At 34.6% G+C, this 23489-nt stretch overlaps 1 protein-coding gene and 1 pseudogene across 1 annotated transcript in view; both read left to right on the top strand.

Moving 5' to 3' along the window:
- The first annotated feature begins 9073 nt into the window (after positions 1-9073).
- On the top strand, positions 9074-10232 carry LOC118193048 (general transcription factor II-I repeat domain-containing protein 2-like; annotated as a pseudogene).
- Positions 10233-12689: 2457 nt separating this feature from the next.
- The window catches only part of LOC118193051 (tyrosine-protein phosphatase non-receptor type 5-like), a 66334-nt gene continuing 55534 nt past the window's right edge, over positions 12690-23489 (top strand). Inside the window, exons 1-2 of the mRNA XM_085811890.1 lie at positions 12690-12991; positions 15843-16036. Of these exons, the coding sequence (XP_085668016.1) occupies positions 12934-12991; positions 15843-16036 (252 nt within the window). The 5' untranslated portion in view covers positions 12690-12933. The remainder of the gene's footprint in view (positions 12992-15842; positions 16037-23489) is intronic.

The following is a 23489-nucleotide window of genomic DNA, read 5'->3' on the forward strand; positions in this document are numbered from 1 at the left end:
CTCTAGAATCAAACTCGAGGCCAATGTTTTACAAACATTTCTCACTAGAAACTAGAAATTTAAAAAAAAAATCTGTTTTTACATTATCAGCTCAATGGACAATTACTTTTCATCTGTACTGCATCTAAACAGGAGCTTTTAGTTGAAATCTGGTTCCTTCCAGAGATCTGGAAGGAAAACTAGTTTAATGAAATGTTACACAATTAAATGGCAAGTAACATGAATATTTATATTTCTCCTAACATTCTTATTTCATTCATGACTTTATTTAATTATTTCTCCCCGTGCTCTCTGACATGTGTTGTAAAAGAAAACACCGAACACGAATGTGTTTATGTATAATTGTTCAACACTGCCGCCTACAATCAAAACACTAACGTGTTAAAATTGAACATAACAAGACCTCGTAACACACCCTATCTTCATCTCTAAACCCTGAGGTACTATTCTGAAAGTGGCTAACTCTGAAGTGTAGCGTCAGAGAGCCTAACTACATTCATTCAACCTTTAACACATATTCACAATACTTTTCTCTTTTTTTCCAGTCACACGAATACGTTTAAAATTTTTGGCATTACTTTCACTTTTACCATATCACAGTATTTCTTAACATTTAAAATAACAGTTCACATTGTATATAAGAACATATTAACATGCCGTTAATTTTACGCAATTTAAAACATACATTAGTAGTACATTGTTAACTTCTATTCTTTTCCAAGCAAATGCCAATTCTTCTACATTGAAATACTACATTTCAAAAGTCTTTCAGACTAAAACTTCTTTCTTGCCAGAATGTTTTAAATAAAATGTATACAATAACTTTTACAATATTCAAGTATTTACACATTCCTATTATACATCAACTTTAGTTTTACTCGCGAGTAATTGAAAAACATAATACCAAAATAGGTAACAACTCATTTCTCGCCTTTTTGGCGATAAAGGTAGACCTCACATGAGGTAAAACGTCTTGAAATCTGCCACTTGCAGTAAGAATGAAAGATTAACTTAAGTTTGCAAAGTAACATAAAGTTTTACTTATCTTTGTGATATTCTGACATTCTTTTCTCTGCCCAGTCCTGGAAGGTAGCGAAGATTCTTTTTTGATTTATCCTCCTTCTTGTGCGGGCTCGCCCTTCAGTTTCTTCCTCTAGGAGCTTTCTTTTCCCTCCAGTTCGGTCACCCTTGAATACCTTCTTTTTCGCCTCTGCCTGTGGTCTTGGCCGTTTGATGGCCGCTGGTCTTGGCGGAACCGGGACACTTCTCTCTCGTTCCTGCTTGGACCTCATTGCTGGCCGTTCAAATTTTCCTTGTATCTTTTCCTCCGCCGGTGGTGGTCCTTGCGCAATTCGGCGACATTTGCTGCGTAGAGTCCTGTCCGATGAGTAGATCTTCCGTTTGGGAGCCGGGTTATAGTTGCCGTTATTTCTCCTGGCTCTCTTTGCATTCGTCATACTTCTCCCTTCTTCATTCTGGGGGTGCTCGTGCGCTCTCTTTTCTGGACGGTGGAACAGCTTCTTTTTCTTGTTACCTTCAATTTTCCAACGGGGAAACTTTCTTTTCAATTGCTCCTGCCTCCTAATGGCTTGTCCTTGTGCTTATCGTTGTTCCACCTCTGGAGCTTGTGCCTGCAGTGCCTGCCGTGCCGGATCCTGCAAAAGATCTTTAAATATTTGCATTTTATTACGGTCATAGTAAGTTTTTATCTGGTCAATGTTTGCGGAGCATGTTTCACCATTCCTGGCTTTTAACACCACTACAGCCTGAGTTATTTTTTCTATGACATATGGTCCTTCAAATCGTGGAAAAAATTTGGCGGTTTTATCTTCTGGTGCTGAAGAAAGTGAATGCTTAATTTTTAATACTTCATCTCCTACTTTATAAGTGGGCCCACCAGCGGCCGAGCGGTAAAGTCGCTGAACGCTGGTAGTTCGGTCCGAGGTTCGAATCCCGCGAACGGGCTGGCTGCATGGGTGTTTTCGTGGTTTTCTCCATGTGTAACGTGTATACGAGCCAGTTTCCCTTAGAAAGTCCTCCACGAAAGGCCTCCCTCCTCTTAGGCAGATAGCCCTAGTGCGCTTTGCCATAATTAAATACACACACCTACTTTATAAGTTACTCCCCGTCGTTTCAAATCGTAATAGAGTTTTTGTTTTCTCTGTGCTACTTCAGTGTTCGTTTTGCTTCTTTAATTAATTTTTCTATATCACCCATTTTAAATTCTGGGGCTCTTTGTTGAACATAAAATAATTTATCTAACGGCGTTATAATCTTTCTGCCTAAAAATAACTCAGCAGGAGTTTTGCCCGTTGTATCATGTTTTGCGGTCCTAAGGGCGAAAGCAAATTCATTGACATAGTTATCCCAGCTTTTATGAAAATTTTTAACATAACTACGGATAATTTTCACTATATTTCTATTGACCCGTTCCGCTATATTTGATTGCGGCCGATACGGGACCATTTTTAAATGGCGTATGCCCAGTTTTTGGCACATGTCTTCAAATATATTACTTACAAATTGAGGACCATTATCCGATATAACTTTTAGGGACGCCCCGTATTTTAAAATATATTTATTTAAAATAGAATCAGTAACTAATTTCGCGGAGGCTCGTTTTAAGGGAACAATTTCGGTCCACTTACTAAAATGATCAACCATAACAAGGAGATAGCGACATTTATTTAGCTGACTTTTTGAGAAAGGGCCCAATAAATCGATGCCAATTATTTCATTTTGAAAATCGGATTTAATACTATTTAGAAACCCGGCCGGGCGGAAATTAATATAATTAACTGCTTGACATGTTGGGCAGGACTGGACATACGCCCTTGTTAACTTTTGCAGTTCAGGAAAATAGACTGCCTCGCGTACGCGTTGGATAGTTTTTCGAATACCAGCATGAGAAGCTAAAGGACTGTCATGTAACTCCTGCAGGATATTTAATCTAAGACTAGCTGGGATAACAGGTCGAAATTCGTTGTTGGAATTTGTAGTTTTTGTATAAAATAATAGACCATCTATTAGTTCGTAATGGACCGCCCTATTTCTTATCGCCACAATATCTTGGTGGCTAAAATTTTCAGGATCCTTTAAATACTCATAAATGTTTCCAAACTCAGGATCCTTACCCAGTTCGGCTATTACAGTTTCTCTGGAATTTATTGTACATGCTGTGAGCATTGCCACATTTACAGTATTACCTTCTTCATTTATTTTTATTCTGGATAGGGCATCTGCTACGATATTTTCCTTTCCGGGGGTATGCTTGATTACCAGATTATATTCTTGTAGCTTGAGTGCCCATCTTATTAACCTTGGGGATAAGTTTTTCCCTGAGTACAATTAGTTACCGCCGCATGATCAGAATACACTGTTATTGACGCTCTTCCAAAATAGACTCGGAACTTTTGCACTGCTAACAGAACTGCAAGTGCCTCTCTCTCAGTTGCGGAATAATTTCTTTGTGTTTGATTTAAAGTTCGACTAAAAAATGCCACGGGCTGCTGATTTTGCGAAAGTACCGCTCCTACCGCATAATCCGAAGTATCCGCTGAAATTTCTAAATTCTCATCCTTTTCAGGAAATTTCAACACAGGGGCTTGCGTTAATGCTTGCTTTAATTTTTCGAAAGCACTATTGGCTTCGGCCGTCCACGAGAATCTTGCCTTTTTCCTTTTTAATTTTAACAATGGTTCAGCAATAGCTGCAAAATCTTTTATAAAGGACCTATAATATGAACAAAGTCCTAGAAAAGAAGAGAGCTTCTTAGCCGTATTTGGCGGCGGATACTTTTGTACAGCGATTATTTTTGATTCGTCTGTCTCGATTCCTTTCTGAGATATTTTGTAACCTAAGTATTTTAATTCAGGGGCTGCAAATTTGCACTTTTCGACATTAACTTTTAGACCGGCCTCATTTAATAATGAAAACACCTGTCTTAAATCCTGTACATGTTGGTCCAGATTATCACTAGTAATAATGATATCGTCTAAATAGATAAATGTGGATTTTCCAAGAACAGGCCTTAGCACCATGTCCATACATCGCTGAAATGTTGCCGGTGCCCCTGAAAGGCCAAACGGCATAGGCAATAATGCATAAGTGCCAGACTTGGTTATAAAAGCAGTCTTAGGCACGTCCTCCGGTCTAACCCCTATTTGAAAATAACCAGTCGTTAAGTCTAAAGTCGTCATATATTTGGTAGACGTTATGTTCCTTAGAATTTCTTCAATAATAGGTAACGGATATACCGGATATTTAGTTATGGAGTTTAATTTACGATAGTCAATCGCGAAACACCACCTTTTTGGATGTGTTAATGTATAGTCATTGTTTTTCTTACATAAAACCACCGGGCTAGCATAACTATTTCAGATGGGCGTTATGATCTTTTTACGTAGCATATCGCTAATGCGCCATTCTATAATTTTTTTCTTCTTATCATACCGGTATGCTTTGTGGCGAACTGGCATTGAATCTCCAGTGTCAATACTATGGTTAGTAACTTGAGTAAATCCTGGAATATCACTAAATAACGAAGCAAATTCACTTACCACTTGTCGGATTCTTTGTTGCTCTTCCTTAGCAGGTGGTCAAGGTTTAACATTGGCGGTTCCGTTTTTTCTTCTCGAACTGGTTTCATCGTCAGCTTAAGGGACGCTTCATTAAAATCCAGCGTTGCTTCTGCGTCTGAAAGAAAATCTATTCCTAAGATGATATGTGCTTGCAGATTCTTTACTATAAAAAACATAATTTTTACTTGTTCGTCCTTGATACGAACGTATAGCGGTAATTTACCTATGCACTTACATCTTTCTCCTTGCGCAGCTAACACTGTCGTATTATCCGAATTATATATGCGATATTTACGAAAATACTTCCTAAAAAAATCTTCTGCCACACAGGAAAACTGCGCGCCTGTATCCAGGAGTGCGGTGGCTAGGATGTTATTCACCAACACTTTAATCTTCGGAAGAGTCAAATTTTTCACCATTACTGTATTTAACTTGATGGAAGAGGGGTTTTCTTGGCCTTCGGATTTCCGCACCCTCCCGTCAGCAGAAATCCGTTTTAGTTTTAATCTTTTTTTCTTTCCATGCTTTCCTTCTTTTTCCACTGGCCTTGCGACTTTTTTTCTGCATTGCTATTGAACTGTCGACGTTCGCCGGCTGTTTTTAGATGCTCGGGTTTCCTTGCCCACTGATTCGTTTTGCTTCCGTAGCCGTGTGCTTGACTTCGCTGTGGTCTTGGCTCACCAAATTGGTTTCGTTGTTCATATTGGCGTCTTCTTTCAATGTCCGCCGTTCTTCTACTTTCAAACTGGATTGCTAGCTCAAATAACTTTTCCAGTGTAGTCGGATTCCTTAATTCAATAAAGTCTTGTACTTGGGGAAGTAACCTCGGCAAAATCACTTGAATTATCTCAGGATCCGGACGGTTTCCATACAAGAGTTTGAAGACGTGAATTTTTCTTAAAATAAAGCTTGAGAGATTTTCAATTCGTTTCTGGTATATGCTGAAAAGTTCCGTTTCTAATTTCGCACGATCCCTTACGACAGGGAAGGCTTTTACTAAGGCAGTCTTGAAATTTTCGTAAGTATAGGTGGGACTTCCTGCTTGATCCAAGAGACTTCTGCCTATACATTTGAACCAATTAAGCGCTTGGCCCCTCAAAGCGCTGGTAGCTAATATGACTTTCTGGAACTCGTGCACGGGATACATCATGAAGTGGTCATCTAGTTTTTCCAAAAAACTGGTTACCGGTGAGTTTCCATTAAATATTGCTTCTGGTTTCATCGCTGCGCGCATGGTCTGGACGATGTAACCAAATCCTTCCAGGGCGGCAGCTGGCATTTCTGGATTCTGAGCCGCTTCTGCAGGCAGCACAGGTTCTTCTTGAAACTCGGCCATGGTTATTCTTCTTCGTCGGGCGCCACTATCAGGTTCAGTGTTCCGCCTTACTTTCTTTGGGAACATGCAAAGACCTGACTCGGAACAGGGAGCTTACTAAAGCTATGTTCAATAAATGTGGGAAGTAGACAAGATACACAGGAAGGGTATACGAAACCCTTTATTTTTCACTCTTTACAATAATTTCCGGACTTCGGAATACAGAGACCAACCACTTGTGGTCTGAACGTAAGAATATAAAAATATTAAATAAACTCTAACTTAACTTTGGAATAATAAACAAGGGCCTACGTGGAAGATTGGCCGTATATTAACAGGAAGCCGTATGTAGTACAGAGAACTGTTAACACTACAATACGTTTAAAAATTATCAAGAGGATTAAATCTCTGGCCTGGAAGGAACCAGCAACCGAGTAAAACTGCTAAGGCAAGCGGCCTGCTTCTTCTAACTCCTTCCTCTCTTGCTTAGCAAAAAGCCACAATTTAAGTACTTGGCGTTCGCCAGACAAATTTGCATAAATAAGTTAAAGCTTTTAATTCTGGCCGGAAGTAGAAAATAAGAAGTGATAGTAAAGATTTAAAATAAAATAAACGTTAGTAAAACTTAAGATCCTTACAACATTTTGTAATTCATATGTACTAACAGCTAAATATTAAATTTTTGACTGACATTTATTTAAAATTATTCTAATATTTTGAATTATCTACTAAGCACATTTAATATATACGTAAAATAAGCAAACTATGAAAACTTACCAAATTTTCAGCGAAATCTTCTACGATGGAACCAAAAAAAAAAAAATTGAGAATAAATAAACGACAACCTATTCTCTTTCTTTGCGCCAATAATTGCACTTACTCACTCACTCTCTATTCTCTTTCTTTTACGTATTAATTTTTTTATCGATACATGCAGAAAGAATTCATTTGATTTTATGTAAATAAATACATATTTCTATGTCTTTTACTACATCTTAACTCTTGACAGCGTTTCGAGATTGATAATTTTTGTAACCCTTAGAGAAAAATTACTGGAACTATTTTCATCGCAATTGCAGACGCTCATCAGTCAGTCAGGACACTTTTGTTAGACTTCTTAATTTTCAATTGTGCAAAAGAAAGATTGTTCGCATATAAAGATACTCACAAGCGATCATTCTTATTGCAAAAATTCGTGACTGAGTATATTTTTCTTTTAACAGGTATGAATAAAAGTTAATAAGATCTGCATCTTTCAATCTTTGAATAATACTTACATTACATTGTAAATTAATTAGTTCTACTTGTAGATTTTCAGATGCGATATCAATGTCTAGTTTTAATGGTAATGAAAATAATTTAAAATAGGATTCCAAATTATAATAATAATAAATTCCTAAAATCTACCTTTAAATTCCTGTCATAATAATGCTCTTTTCCTTGAGTATTTTTGCGAATTTTCATTTGGAATAATACGGCGGGATTTAACACATAGAAAAATGTGGGAATTCGTTTTTATTTCTGTTGCGTTTCCCATATTTGCGCTTTAACTTTAAAAGCTTTAGTGTAAGCATACATATCGGTGATTGTTTTTCTGTAGCTCTTTATTGGTGGTGTGTATTTAATTATGGCAACGCACACGAGAGCTATCTGTCTAAGGGGAGGGAAACCTTCGTGGAGGACGTTCTAAGGGAAACTGAGAATTGATCGGTTGCTTTTGCATGTCAAAAAAGTAAAGTTGAATGAAATCACTTTTTTGATTGGCCAACTTTACTTTTTTGACATCCACTCACAGAACAATCAATTAATTAATTAACCAATCAATTCTCACTTTTTTTTCCGAAAACTATTAATTCGTGGTTGGAACTCAGCCGCAACTCAGATTTCCATAGTTAGATCTAATCTTCACATTTTTTCTCGAGTTTTGGAAATATGGTAGAAATGCAGGGGTCCACCGGAACTAGCTAAATTTTGAAAATAGTCTATGAGAAAAAAGTCTGAGAACCTCTGCTCTAAACAAATCCTAGCACACGCTGCCAACAATATACTCGAGGATGACCCTGATAGCTTGGTCAAGAATTTCATAGAAGGAATCATCTCGGCTTATGAAAACTCGTCTACCAAAGTTCCCAAAACACCTGACTTGAAAAATCTTTTTCAACGGAAGAATGATGCCCAAAGATAGTGGTAAATAGCAAAATAAATATTGTTACGGATTTTGTATTTAGTTGGCTGTTTTTAGTAGAATTGTAATTAAAATTGTTTTATTTCCCTGTGAAATGCAGAGCATGACGAATTTTAAAAGAAAGCTACGCGCGAAAAGCACGTGCATTTAACATTTAATAAAAGTTTATCTGACTACAATGATATGAAAGAGCTATAAAAGCCAGAGAGCTCAGCGGTTGTTTACTTTGTTGCTGTTTAGATAACTGTTGTTTATTGATTGTAGCGAATTCGCAGTGAGATCGGATTAGCTTTTTCTGAGCTTTGATTGCGTTCTATTTAATATTTCAGTGGTTTAAAATAGGCTTGTGCAAAGCACGGGCCCGCGCTGTGTTTTTAATATTATAACGGAAGAATAAATTTTTCCATTTTTTTCAAATTTTGTTGGTAGAAATTATTTTATTTTATATGGTATTACAAATAAATAACTAAATTATTGAATCGTATTCGTACGTACGTATTTGTGAGACCCGTCCCGACTCGTGTTTAGCGCCTTATTCACGGCCAAGCGCGGTTGTCCTTCTCCTCTCAAGGCCGTTGCACAGAATAACAGACTTGCACTGCTTTGATCTTTAAAAAGCAGCCGCGCGATCGAGGAGGAGAACAGTACTTTCCGTTGAGTATCGTTTATTTATTGGTTGTCATCTGACGCGACGAGTGTTGTGTAGTAACTATTTAGTAATCGTAGTGGCTGTGTGTAATTCAAGCTTACTCCTTTACTTATTTCTTTTGTCAATTTAAACTTTGAATTTAATTGTATAGTAAATAAAACTCTACTGCAAAATAACAAACTTCATTAAATCTATGAAGAAGCAAGAAATAAGTGATGAAAATCGTGCATTTAATGAAAATTGGGAATTAGACTTTCTGTTCTGCAACGATAACAATAGTAATTCAATGTATGATTTGCATGCAAGTTTTGTCGGTGAATAAGGAATACAATGTGACACGGCACTATACTACTTTACATGAAGAAAAGTATAAAAAAATTATCGGTGAAGCAAGAAAAATTATTGTAGCCGAGTATAAAAAAAAACTAATATATCAAACAAGTATGTTTTCAAAAGCAAGTACAGATAATGAACAAAGTTTGGCTGCGTCTTAATGAAGTTTCTTTACTATTAGCCAAAGCAAAAAAAAAAAAGAAAAAAAGAAAAAAGAAAAAGAAAGAAAGAAAAACAGTCAGTGATAGGATTTTAATGAAAAAATGCGCAGTTTCAATGGCTCAACACTTCATGCAGCCAAAGATGGCGGAAGAGCTTGAATCTGTAGCATTATCTCACCAAACAGTGGCGCGACGAGTAGATGATATGGGCGAATATGTTTCGAAAAAATTATGTGATTGCGTTTTAGATTGTGAATACTACTCAATATGTTTGGATGAAAGTACCGACCAGACAGATATCAGTCAATTATTAATATTTATTCGTTGCATTTCAAAAGATTTTACTATTACGGAGGAAATGTTAAATTTGATACCGTTACACGGAACAGCTAAAGGCGCTGATATCTTTCTAGCTGTCTATAAAACTCTCATAGAGTATGGAGGATTTCAAAAACGTTCTTGCATTGTAACTGATGGAGCAAAAGCTATGACGGGAACAGTGACAGGATTCGCGGGACTTCTTAAAATTGCCTATTGATTCCCTGCATCATACATCAGGAATCCTTATGTGGAAAATATTTGCGCGAAACGAATGCCTTGAAAGTTGTGGTTAGAATAACAAATCTCATTAGAAGCGGAAACAAAGCTTTGACTCATAGAAAATTTCGAGACTTTTTTAAGTGAACTTGATGCGACCTATGGAGATTCGTTATTATACTCCGAAATAATATGGCTTAGTACTGGTCGGTTCCTTGAACGTTATTTTTCTTTACGAAAAGAAATAACATTATTTCTAAAAAATGAAATAAAATCGGACACTTCTGAACTGCAAAATTGTATGCAAGATTCTTTATTCCTGGCTGATCTTGCATTTTTAACTGATATGATACAACACTTTAACGAATTAAATTTGAAGTTACAAGGCAAAGGACACAATATTGCCAACTTGTACGGATATGTGAACAGTTTTAGAAGTAAACCAATATTGTTCAAAACGTCAATAGAATAGAATAATTTTTCTTTTTTTCCGAGTTGCAAAGAACGCTACACAGAGATGGAAAATTTTGAAGGATGTACCTTTAAGGATCATCTGAAGTACTATATTGACGATGTAATTGTGGAATTTGACTAGCGATTTGCAGATTTTAAAGAATTAGAGAGTGATATATCACTTTTCATCCATTAACAATTGCAGTTGAAAGTGTAAAGACTGAATATAAATTTGAATTATGGGACTTACGATCAGACCCCTGTTACAAGGACAGAACAAAGTCTGGAATAGATTTTTTTAAGCTTCTTGACGAGCGTTTCCCCAAATTAACCAATCTTGGCTTAAAATGGGTTTGATGATGAGCAGTACCTATCTTTGTGAAAGTGCGTATTCCACGATGAATTTTATAAAATCTAAATATAGATCTTCCCTGTTAGCTCACTTACATACGCACTGCGTCTGGCAACAACTAATATTAATGTTGATATTGAAAGGATTGTAAATGATGAATTAATGAAGCACTAATACAGTTTAATGTAACAGTTACATAGTAACTATGTTACGCTATTAAACATTTTCTTTAAAAAAGTGTTTTTTATTTGGCAGCCCTCCAATCTATTTAGTAATTTGTATTGGCCCGGGATCATATCTGGTCTGGACATATTAAGTTAAAATATAGCTACTGTTTATATTGGGTGATATTGTATGACTATCTTTGATGAATACTCCTGCGTTTTGTTAAATTTCTTGTGGTTAGAATAAATTTTATTAAATTTTTATCGGACTTATGCATTCAATCTCTTGTGAACTCGTACGCACGCGACAATATGATAAGAAGGTTCTCAATATACTGCATAATGTCGTCAGGTCTCTTACCAATAAACGAGCACAATTCAGCTGGACGAACTATATTAATTCTCTTAACTGAGGAGGAAAGTTCTCTCTGGCGAGCTACTGCGGCGCCTTGGGAAAAGCTACGTAAATATACCGCGCTTAACGACCCTACCAGGATCCACCACACAGAAATTGAGAAAGCAGAAATTTTAGCTTTTAGAACAGGAAGAGAAAGTAGAACTTTTAGCTTTTTTCAAAAAGCATCTAAAATCTCAGTTTTACACAAAACGTATTCTACATAACCAAACACAATATAATGTATTGAATACGCAATGCCAATTAACAAGACGTTCACACAAAAACAGCATAAGTTTAATACGCCCTTCTGAAGTCTACGGCTTTATTAGGAAAATACATACGAAGAGCCCTGATCTCGATAAAGTTACCAATAAAAAGGTAATTTTACCAAGAGCATGGCTTTATTTAACGAAAATCACACTACTCACTTGGAATTAATTACTCACTTGGAATTAATTACTCACTTGGAATTAATTACTCACTTGGAATTCACAGATGACATTGCAAGCATCGTTAAATTCTATATAAACGTTAGAAATTTTGCCGTTCGCAATTTCAAACACATATTCCTCCCGTTGTGCTATTCTAACTGTCGTACCACAAAGCTCCCAATGGGGACCTACGTTGTTCAACTTATATATAAACGGCATAACACAAACAACTAAAACCATTCTAGAGGAATATGCTGATAATATTGCGATCATCTCACAAAATGCTTTTCATCGTTCAGCATTACATGCATTTCCATGCATTGCAGACCTGATTTGTGAGCTGGAAGATATATAGTAATATGTACAAATCCACAGCAATTGTCTTCAACAACAAGAAGAAAACCACTGACAATCTTAGCATGTATGAAACGACATTGCCCTAAGCTAGGAGAATCACTTACCTCAGAGTGATCCTCTACCATAAACTTTCATGGTCCCCACGCATATGCTGCATTATCCAAAACACTCTTAAGTGGTATGCATCCTAGTTTGAGCATACTCTATCAACCAAACATAAACTGTTACAAATGACTAAGAATCGCAACCTGAGACAATTATCTCGCTGCCCATGGTATGCCAAAGCTTATAAAATTCACAAGAAGCTAGGTATTACACAAAAACTCTTCTACTATCATTTTACGATTAATTTTCAATTAAGCCCCAGGAAAAGTATCAGTAGCATTATCCGGATATAAAATGTCAAGAGACCTAGCCTAATCTAAAATAAGTTGATGTTATGGTTTGAGTTTTAGTTTTCTATATCAATACATATATTACCTTCATAGAGGCTTTTATGAAGAAAATTACCTTTATAAGTAATGAAGAACATGAAATTAAGCCATTCCGTATATTGCAAAAGTTTCAAAACGCAACAACTCAGAATGAAATGCTTTTCTGGCCCCTTCTTTGCCTCTTTATTTAATCATGCCCTTATGTTGGAGTTATGTCAATAATTATACGATAGTAAATTTCATTATTTTAAAAAGTTATGCTTCATTAATTTTAACTGCTGATTATTGATACTCTTGTAAAGAAAAGTATTGTTTTTTACCTCGAAAATCATCATCATCATCATCATCAATTGACAAGAAATGCTTTTACTTCCGGTCATATAGGTAAGAATGAGAAGAAGACTTTTGAATTGGATTTGTTGAGTATTCTTTACTGCATATAATTCGCAAATGCATATTTAAAAAGGACCCGATTGTTGAATCTTTGTTATGGTGAACTTTCTGGACTTAAAGTTCTTTTGCAGGAATCATAATGTATAATGTACATCTTTGGAACTAGTGCACATACTATTAGTACCTGTTAAGATGTTCACTGTTGCGTTTGTGTTTATAAGCTTGTTTTGCAAGTTGTCTGTTTTATCAGGTAAGCTAAGATTTTAACTTTTAATTTTAAGTGATATGGTCTATGTAATCCTAAGTAAGTAATCAGCATCCTTTTTTCCTGTTTGTTTATAATGTAAATCGGTAGCGTGGGTGTATGTGACATAAAACTATCAAATGCTGTTTCTTTCCTGTGCATTTATTAGTATATCGTTTAACTTCATATTTTGGTGCAGATTGTGTGTGTAAAATTCCTGAATTATAGTGGTATTGGTATGTATCTTAAGAGTGAAAAATTAAAAAAATGCCGATGTTTTGCAATAAAACTTTTATTTTAAAGGTACAGTAAGACCCCGCTTAACGCGGGGGATACGTTCCATCAAAGTAGAGCTAAATGCGAAACAGCGCTAAACGAGGCTATCTTAACATGTAAATAATTGGTTTAGGGAAAGATGGGTAAAAAATTGGTTAGGTATTAAATTTAATATTTTTTTTTTTAAATAAGAATAAAACCAAACATTTATTTCATGTGCAACCAAACACAGCAATTCAAGACTTTAGTGTAGAATTGGGTGCCCCTTCGATTGGCGACATTTTTTTTTTTTTTTACTTTTGGCGATGAAACCTCACTTCTCGTTACAACGATAGTTTTAATTTTGTTTTAGCTTCACCATTTTATTTAAATGAAAATATATTGATGTGTACATGGACATATTTAAGGCAGTGCGTAGTGCCTAGTTTGTGCAATTCTAGGATGTTTTTGAAATAAAAACAGATCGATGTGTACATGGACACAGATCTTATGCAATTCTTCGACTTCTTATTTTGATTTTGTGTAGCGGCCATCTTGAAATTATGACTTCCTGGCGCCGATCTTGGCATCAAAAAAGAATCGTCAATAAACAAGGGGCACCCAGTTGTAAACTTTTACCCAGTTCAAAATCTCCAGTCCATACGAAAGGGTTACTATTACAAAAAATAGCCAACAACACATTTGGCAATATTCACTATTTTCCGCAAGCCTAGTTTCGCCAACGTTATCATTAGGGTTACCAAAAAAACCTACTTTATGCAGCAGGCTTCCAGATTTCACAAACAATCAATACCACTTGACAATTTTTTCAGACGGAAACCAAACGGAACTGTACAGTAAATTTTAACCAAATTGCGTATGAATCAGCGCAATCTTCAATTTTACTGAAATTGGATCCTATTCACCATCAGGTCTTGCAGATATGTTCTGGTGTTTTCAGGACATCTATTCAATGCCTGTATGTTGGCTGTTATGAACCAACACTCCAGTTGAGGAATAAGCAGTTGTCTCTTTGATTGTATTTTATTATATTGTCACAGACTGACTATCTGTGTAAGGTGCTTTTCATTGATCATATATGTTATCTTCTATTTGAGCCACAATCATCTTGTGGACTTTCCTTCTCATTAAGGGTTTTCCCATTGATTGAAAAAGCATGACTGAGATGTTTACCCCAGGATAAAAGGTAATGAGGTGGCTGACATCAGAGCGCTGTTGAAATGTCTGTTCAACTCTTTCTTACAGATATATCAACATTCCTATCAATGGCAGCGAATCTTAAGACAATCAGCTCCATAACAAACGAAGAAACATTAAACCTAAAGTAGACTATTGGGAGGTCCGGGGGAACCAGAGAAAGGAAGTCCTTTTAAATCATCTCAGAATTGGCCACTTTGGAGTTACATAGAAAGTAATTGGAATATTTAAGAATTTAAAAATAATTTTTAACCCCAAAATTTGATAAATAAGAAATTTGTAATGCTATTATATAGCTCTTAATACAATTAACACATACACATTGTCGCCAAATAGTGTGATTTAGTTCCAATGGAGAAACATGATATCCCATTGCAATCGTAAGCTCATTTTGGTTTAAATGCAAACTCAATTTATTCTCAATAAGCCAGTTTAATTTTTGTAAAGGAGGATAAAAATTCTGTTTATTTCCTGACATTTTGAAAACATGATTAATATTTGGGACTGCATGAAGTGAAGAATATTCAGAGTTAAAGTTTTTACAGTGGAAGATGCTTCTAATCTGTGAACACTAGCAAAACGTGTGCCGGATTTAACACATTTGCAGTTTCTTTTATTTCATTCTTATCCATGAAGTGTTTCCTTCCCTGAGGTAGACAACCATTATTTGCTTTGCCATAATCCAGTAATCCTTCTTTACATTCAGCAACTGTTCTTAATGTAGTTTTAAAAATCGGACATGTCTAGACAAAACATAATTATCTGCCATAGAAAAATATGAAAGAAACTAAGATTCATTATAGATTTTTTTGTCTCTTTCTTGTTAAAGGGGCTGTGGTACTTAACAAAAATTTAAGTTCCTGCTTGAAATTATCAGTCTATAACATGATAATTTCTGATGCCACCAAAGACTTGTGTGGTTGCCTCTTTAATAAAAAAATAAATAAATAAATAAAAATAAAAATAAAAATTCATACTTTTAAATCCTAACTATTTTTGTTTTATAAAAAACTAACATATTCTTGTTTAACATAAACATATTTAACTATATAACACAAATAGTTAATCTGTTTTTTTAGGTGCACCAGTGACTGAGTGGATATTCTTCATAAATTCTTCCCTATGATTTGAATAAGCTTGCTTACAAAAATTTCATTCGAATTGATTGGTAGAATAGTATCTGCATGCCCTTTAAGGTCTGATAATTTAAATATAACCACCGTGTATTACATTGCAAGTCCTCATGTTTGCTTGAAGATTGTTTTTCTTTTAATTGAGATCCTGCATAAAAGCTATATAATCTATAAGTAGAAGCAATTATTTTAAAAATGGGTATTTTTTTCATGCAATTAATATTTGTGCTATCATGCTATTTCTGTTTTAGAATCAACACCAAAGAGCACAGCCGATGAAGTTCTGGAGAGTATTATCAGAGAATCCCATTTAGGCAAAGATTTGAAAATTTTTCACTTTGCAAGTAATTATTATCCTGAAATATTAAATCATGAACAAAAAGAGCAGCCTGTTTCATCTCTGGTTACTGACAAGTTAATTCCTGATCATAACAAAGTTATATTTGTAAGTATTATTCATGTAGTATTTTAAATGAGAAAGGAAACCTTCCACTTTGTGATTGCTATTGCAGATCTTTTATCGTTTCTCATGTTATGTCATTAATCTTCTAAATCTTATCACAGTTATTGATAATCTTGCTAGGTACTATATGCAACTGTTATGAAATACTGTAAGCTATATTGTCTTATAAAATAATAACATTAACTTGATAGAAAATGACAGAGGGCCATAAAGAATTTCTTCTCCATGTTCACTATTACTTTTGGTTCACTTTGAGTTGTATGGTATCCCCTTGCCATCATAATCTTTGTATTTAGTGTTGGGCGGTTATGAAAGCCTAAGAATGAGATTACTGAAGCAACAGTTGGTATCTATTAAAGTAGGGATCCATTATTTTCAGAAAACCCAATTTAAATTTTCACATTCTTACATATGATTATGTAGTGAGGAATATATGGTAAATAAAATGAAATATAAAGCTAGCAGCTGCTTTTGGGTTATAATGAACCATCTTTGAAATGTAGTAGGTACTTGTGAAAAAGATAAGTATTGCAGGAAACATTAACAAGCATCAGTATCAGCTTTCTAAGATGATCACTTCCAGTATACACCTGAATGATCTAAAGCTATTGGTAGTCATCTTAAAAGAATTTATTGTAATTTTAAAATTTGTTATATTTTTCATCTTCACGTTTTGAAAACATTATGAGTATTTTCTGCTATTGTCAAAATAAGCTCTTGCAATAATTTTTCTTGTGCTTGGAGTGAACGTATATATTTTTGTGAAGTTAACACTTTTACTTGACATTTTGCCTTTATTGCTTTATTTTAGAATTTAAATTAATTAATTTATGCATGCTTTTCTCTCAATATAAAATGAAATTTCATTTAACAATAAATTTAAATCCAGTTTCATAGCATTTGCCATAAGTTCTATATTTATCATCTGTTTATTGAGTTTATATTTCTGTGTTAAAAATAAAGTAAATAAATGTGACTATTTATCTTCAAAATTATAGAATGTTGCATGAGAAAAAAATTAACATTTTATATGGTATCAAATGACTAAGTTGTTGTAACTGAGGAGAACCATCAACTAGAGGTCATTGTTTTGCATGTCAAGGTTTTATGGCAAAAATATAGTTTAGGGTACCCCTTGGCGAAACGTGGCGGTACATGGATACCGATTTTGTGCAATTCTTTGACTCATTATTTTGGCTTGCGAAGCGGCGATTTTTGCGCCAAAAATCACCGCTACACAAAGCCAAAATAACAAGACAAACAATTGCACAAACTCGGTATCCATGTACACATCGACTTATTTTCACTTAAAAAAAATTCCTGAATTGCACAAAAATGGCATCGTACACTCCTTTGACTTTATCCATGTACATGTCGACCTAGTTTCACTTAAAAAGAAATCCCCAAATTGCACAAAAGTGGCATTACGCACTCTTTTAACTTTATCCATGTACACGTCGACCTATTTTCACTTAAAAAAAGTCCCAGAATTGCACAAACTTGCATTGCGCACTCCCTTTACTTTGTCCATGTACAAAAAAGTCAAAGGAGCACCAAATTCTACAATATAGGCAAACAAAAAATGCATAATCTCAATAAAATACATTTTAAACCAAACAATAAAGTAACATAAAAAAGGAAAAACATTTAAGCACTATCAAAAGTAAATATTCACTTACCATGATTTTCGAGTTCGCTTCATACACCCAGAGCCACGTAAAAATCAAAATATCAATCATACTCAAATGACTTTTTTCAAACCAGGTACTCTTTCTGATCGAACGCTTCACATAGTGACCATCTGAACCTTTCTTCCTACAAACCCATTCAAATCCATCTAAACGGTTTTTACGTACTTCTTACATACGGGACACTTATAATGGCTACTAAGTAAACCTTCATTTACACACCAGTCAATTAAAGCTCTTTTCCCTTTTCGCTCCAAATCAGACAGAAACTTCAAATTAATCTTACTACATTCGGCCATTCTACCATCTAAAGAATCAAACCAACACACACCACAAAAACGTTTACAAAACACCCCATGATTCAAAATTTCCCAGAATCATGCACCCAATTACGTCACAATAGGGTTTCCATAACATTCAACTACTCAGGCTACCATAAATGAAACAACAACTTGGCGATAAATCAAACAACAATTTTGCCACAATACCTTAAGGTCTGCTCTACCTGGTTTTATAATTTGTGTCACTTATCACAAGATCTTTGAGCCTTGCATTTGAAAGTTTGATCAGTACCAAAAGTATAAGTGTACCATTCCCAAACATGCTGTTAAAGTTGTTAGGTACTTTATGTGCATGCCATGTAGAGAGAAAGAAATAAAACAGCTTGAACTTTTCAAAACTTTTTGTATTTTCTTTTATTGTGATCAGCTGCTTAATATAATCAGCTAGAATTAGATCAAACAAAATCATGGTGATTGATCTATGTATTTAATTACTTTGCCATGATAAGTCATTCTTAGACTTTGTGTATGCAGTCTTTTTTTTTTTTTTTTTTTTTTTTTTTTTTTTTTAATATCTGTTTATGAAATTTTTAAACTGAATAAAAAAAATTCAGAGCAGGGATAGAAATTTTCTTCTATCTCATGATATAGGATAAAAGATGTTTTTAAGATGACTTCTGGATTTTCTTCCTACTTTTGGCTATTTATGGAAATTTAAAGAACTGAAGATAGATTATTTTTTAGTAAATTTGCCCATTCCTTGTAGATTCATAATATTAGTATAAAATACCTTCATTCCATATTGTGTTCAAATTTATCAATTTGCTTGACAGGAATATGGCTTAAGATTAAAATCTGTAAAGTTATATTTTTTTTGCTACTGTTGTTTAAAGTATTATGAAATATAAACATAAAATATCTTCATTATTGAGAATTTATAGATTATCAATCTACTTTCTCCTTAGAATTTTATTATGCACTTAATATTTTAAAACAAAATTAATTCTAAACATAAAGAGTGATGCCAATCGCATCAAGAAAATTATTTCGTTACACTTGCTGCCAGATTTGCTTTGTGGCCACCTAATGATGGTGAAATTATGTGACAATTCTCCCACCTTTTAATTAATAATATACTATTAGTAATCAAAACATGCAATAAAGTTCACAGTTCAAAATAATAATTCAGTTTAAGGGTTCGTTCCAGAAATCTAAAAGGTAACTTAATTAATAATCCTTCTGGTTTTTGTCACAGAAGTTTTATTTTTATTTATTTATTTATTGGTTCATTGGCCATCAGGAAAAGATTGATCAGGCAAAGAAAGTTTCCTTTCTTCTTTTGAATCCTCTTCAACTTATGAAGATATCTCCAGGAGCAAATTTTTCAGAATGGGTCGTATCATCTCTCCATAAACTGTTCAGCATCTTTCCACCAGAGAAACCTTAAAAGATGTTTGTTATCTCGATCCACGAAAATTTGTAAAAACACTTTTCTTATATCTGAAATAATGCCTATCCTCTTCTTCCTAAATTTAAGCCATACTCCTGGAAGCAACTGTAGAATATTTGGCCCTTTTGTTAAGCAGTCATTTAGGGAGGAAAATGTTTTCCTTTTAGGAGATGTGTCAAATACTGGCCTAATCAGTGTAGAAGAATTTTCGGTACTTACGTATTAATGCCACCGCACTTAACGTATTAACGCTAACGCAGCAGAAGTTGCGCTGATGAATAAGGAGCAATCCTGTTGTTTGCACCAATAAAGAGCAATTCTGTTGTTCGCACTCAGTTATCTTTTGCAGTCCAGGATATAGCCGGGGTAATTGCCCCGGGTGGCAACTTTTGAGGAAGGCAAATTCAAATATAACGCTGGATTGTTTTGGTATGTTGTTCGCTAAAACAGCTCTCTAATTTTAGAACAATGTTAATAGTTTTAGGGTCAAGTTTAAAAACCTCTTTTAAGAAGATTTGTAATTAAATACTAAGAACCCTCTTAAAGGAACATGAGTTAAAATAAAGTACAGCCGATTACAACTATAAATACAAGATCAGAAAGAGGCCAATAGAGGGACTCCAGGCATCACTGATAGAATCAGACTGACCCTATCAGTAACATCTGGAGTCCCTATATCATTTTCTGTCTAGGCCGGGCATATTCAAATAATAAATAGAACGATAGATAGAAGAAGTCACCTGGTTCCCATAGCAACATGTGCTGGGAAATGGAGAAGCATTGTAACTATTTTTTAAGAGCTAACCCCCAAAATTAACTTTGGGCCATCCTGGACAAATGAAATAATTCAAATTAATATTCATTGAGTATATACAAGACACAGATATTATGTCTTCAAGCTGAAGCAAGGCATTTAGACTTTTTTGCAGCCAGTTGGCAACTTAGGCTCACCTTTGGTTTGATTCGGAATGGTGGAGCGCATGTTGGATTTTAAAGCTATATTTATTATTTCTATGGTGGTTTTTTTATTTTATATATATATATATATATAAAGATTTCAGGTCTCTTCTGCACTGTTTTTTTTTTTTTTTTTAAAGATATGCTTGCTTTTAATAGCCCACACTATATTTAGCGACACATGACCATTTATTTAGGCCTATTCAGTGTAATTATGTCAATTCTTAGTTATTCTTACTAACGCAATTCAGTCATTTAGGGAGGAAATGTGAATAGTGAATTTCATTTAGATTAAAAGGTAACCATCTGTGCATCGAGGGGAGAAAAGTGGAATACAGAAAACGAGCCAAAGATAAGGCCAAACAGAGAAAACAAATTTCAGCTAAGATGAAAAAATAACTTCACAGAAGAAGTAAACTGTCAGATCCTGCTGCAATTCCGATTGTGCTGAGATTCTAGAGGGAATTAATATTTCTTGCAATTTGCACGACCTAACATGACTGCATATATCATCCTCAAACAATCAACAAGTCAGCATTTGAAAGAATAAACTTCTTCATCGACATCAAACGAATAGCTGAAACGAATAGACAAATTGGACTTGAAATCATGATATAAAGATCTCTTCATTTAGATGGGAGCAGGCAGCAGAAAGACGAAAAACTAAAAATTTTTGATTTGTTGGACGCATGCAGTTGGCTGGTCATAAAAAAAAATGAACAGTCACAAATAGTCGTTCTTAAGCAGTCAATCAGTATTATTTACGAAAAACTAAAAATTTTTGATTTGTTGAACGCATGCAGTTGGCTGGTTATATATATATATATATATATATATATATATTAAAAAAAAAAAAAAAGAAAAGAAAAAAAAAGAACGGTCACCAACAATCTTTCTTAAGCAGTCAATCAGTATTATTAGCCGGTAAACATCCGGGAAAATGTAAACCTCAATCCCATTGAACGTCATAACAGACATTTGACATGTTATACAGAACATTAGTAAATAATAAAAAGCTTAGATATTGATTTACATATTCTAAAAACAAGAATGCAATTTTTTGTACACCCTGCAAGATTTATCAGAAGCATGATGCTGCCGTTACACCATACAACAGGATTCATTGATTGGAAAAGTTTTAGCAAGATTAACTGAGTGTGAAGCGTCTGCAATCCATAGAGGTGCATGATTAAGTGGAAAATTCGAGTATAACAAATGAAATCATGCCAAGGCATCGATCATGACACTGAGCGACTCATTTATACAGAGAAAGAAAAATGAAGAAAAATTCTATATACTCATGGATGCGGTACTATATCTTTCAACAATCTGTGGTTCTTTTCTTGGGTCTGATGAAATCCCAAGTAGCCTGTTTACAAAGTGTCCTTGACCTAGCGAAAGAAATTTTCTGAATTTATTCTCTCCGCTTGCCAAGCATAATTCAACCCTTAAGTACAAGCACCTAACAACGGGAAAGGAATCATATTTACCCCATATGTGTCTCATACAGAAAAAAATGAACCAGGTGACTCAATACGTAAAAACGTATGGTGATTGTGTGAGATAAAGGAAAATTTAATTGATTTCATAGAAGTTGGTGGAAAGATAGGAAAATGTATTTCTGAACGCATTGTAGAAAACTATAGTGTCTTAATTGACACTTGATGGTTTAGATATTGGACAATTTCGGTGTCAGTCTTACAACAACGGGTCTAATATGGCTGGCATTTCTAAAACAATACAAGCTAGAATTACAGAAATGAATAAGCTGGATGAATTTGTGCCATGTTTGGCTCACTCCTCGTATTTTATCAATAAGCATTCTGCTCCTTCGTGCCCGGAAGCTGTTAATCTGTTTGGAATTACTCAGAAAATACTTCGCTTTTTTGTCGGATGCACTACTCGACAGTATATTATTAAAAAAAATGTACAAAATACAACTTAAAAGGAAGCAGCCAGACGAGATGGTCGAAAACATCTGTGAAAGTCCTTCTAATGAATTTACCGGAAATATTAAAATATTTAAAAGAAATTAAAGATATTTCTCTTGATGCGGGATCAAAGCATGAGGTAGGGCATTTGTTATATGCTGTGAAAAGTTTGAATTTACACAACCTGAAAATTTGAGCAAATATTTTTTCCAGAATTCATCTGTTAATTGAGTAAATATAGAAATTCAAAAGGAATTCCTCTTTCATGTTCTGTGTAGTTAACGAAAGAACTGACCAAAACTGAGGAATTATAAAAAATGAGAGAAAAATCCTATGGAATATTGGATACAAGAGTCTAAAACAATAGCCGAAAAAATTGCAATTGAGTCTATTCTGACAAAAAAAGAATTCAAAAGCACAAAAAGCAATCTGATGAACTGTTTGAGGACGAATCAAGAACACTTCAATCTGTTCAGATCGAAGTTTCAGAAAATTAAAACATATTAAAAAATATCTACGATCATCGGTGAGCAAGAGCCTTTATCAAGTCTCGTGATTCTGGCAATCGAAAATCAAACCGCAGATCAAATTATGACGATTCCATGCACTTATTTGCAGAACAAAAGGCTTGCGGTGTAAAATTTAAATTTTCGTTGCTAATTCCGTGATATTTTAATAGTGTTAAGGCTTGTAAGAACTTAAAATTACTTATGAAATAGGAAGTATGAAAAACAAGACAGGAAGCATGAATACTCTCAGTAATAGTCCCTTTTCTGTATAATCATTTCAGAATACTTCCTTTCGGCTATAGCCCATATTTTGTATGCAATGGTTCCATTAGTGGCTGAGCAATAAAAGCCGCTGAGCACTAGTAGTTCGGTCCGAGGGTCAAGTATAGGTGAATGGGCTCGCTGTATGAGTATTTCCTTGATTTTCCCTGTGTGTAATATAGATACAAGCCAGTTTTCCTTACAAAGTTTTTTCCACGGTATATTCCTCCTTTTCCATGCAGAGCCTAATGGCGCAACACATAGTTAATAATCGGACAAATGACCTCAACAGTGGCTGAGTGATTAAGACTGCTGAATACTGGTAGTTCGACCTTGCCTGGGTTCAAACCCAGGCAAA

The sequence above is a fragment of the Stegodyphus dumicola genome, chromosome 2 (genome assembly GCF_044657685.1).
Source record: "Stegodyphus dumicola isolate Sdum_Otavi_A_Nest chromosome 2, ASM4465768v1".
NCBI lineage: Eukaryota > Metazoa > Arthropoda > Arachnida > Araneae > Eresidae > Stegodyphus > Stegodyphus dumicola.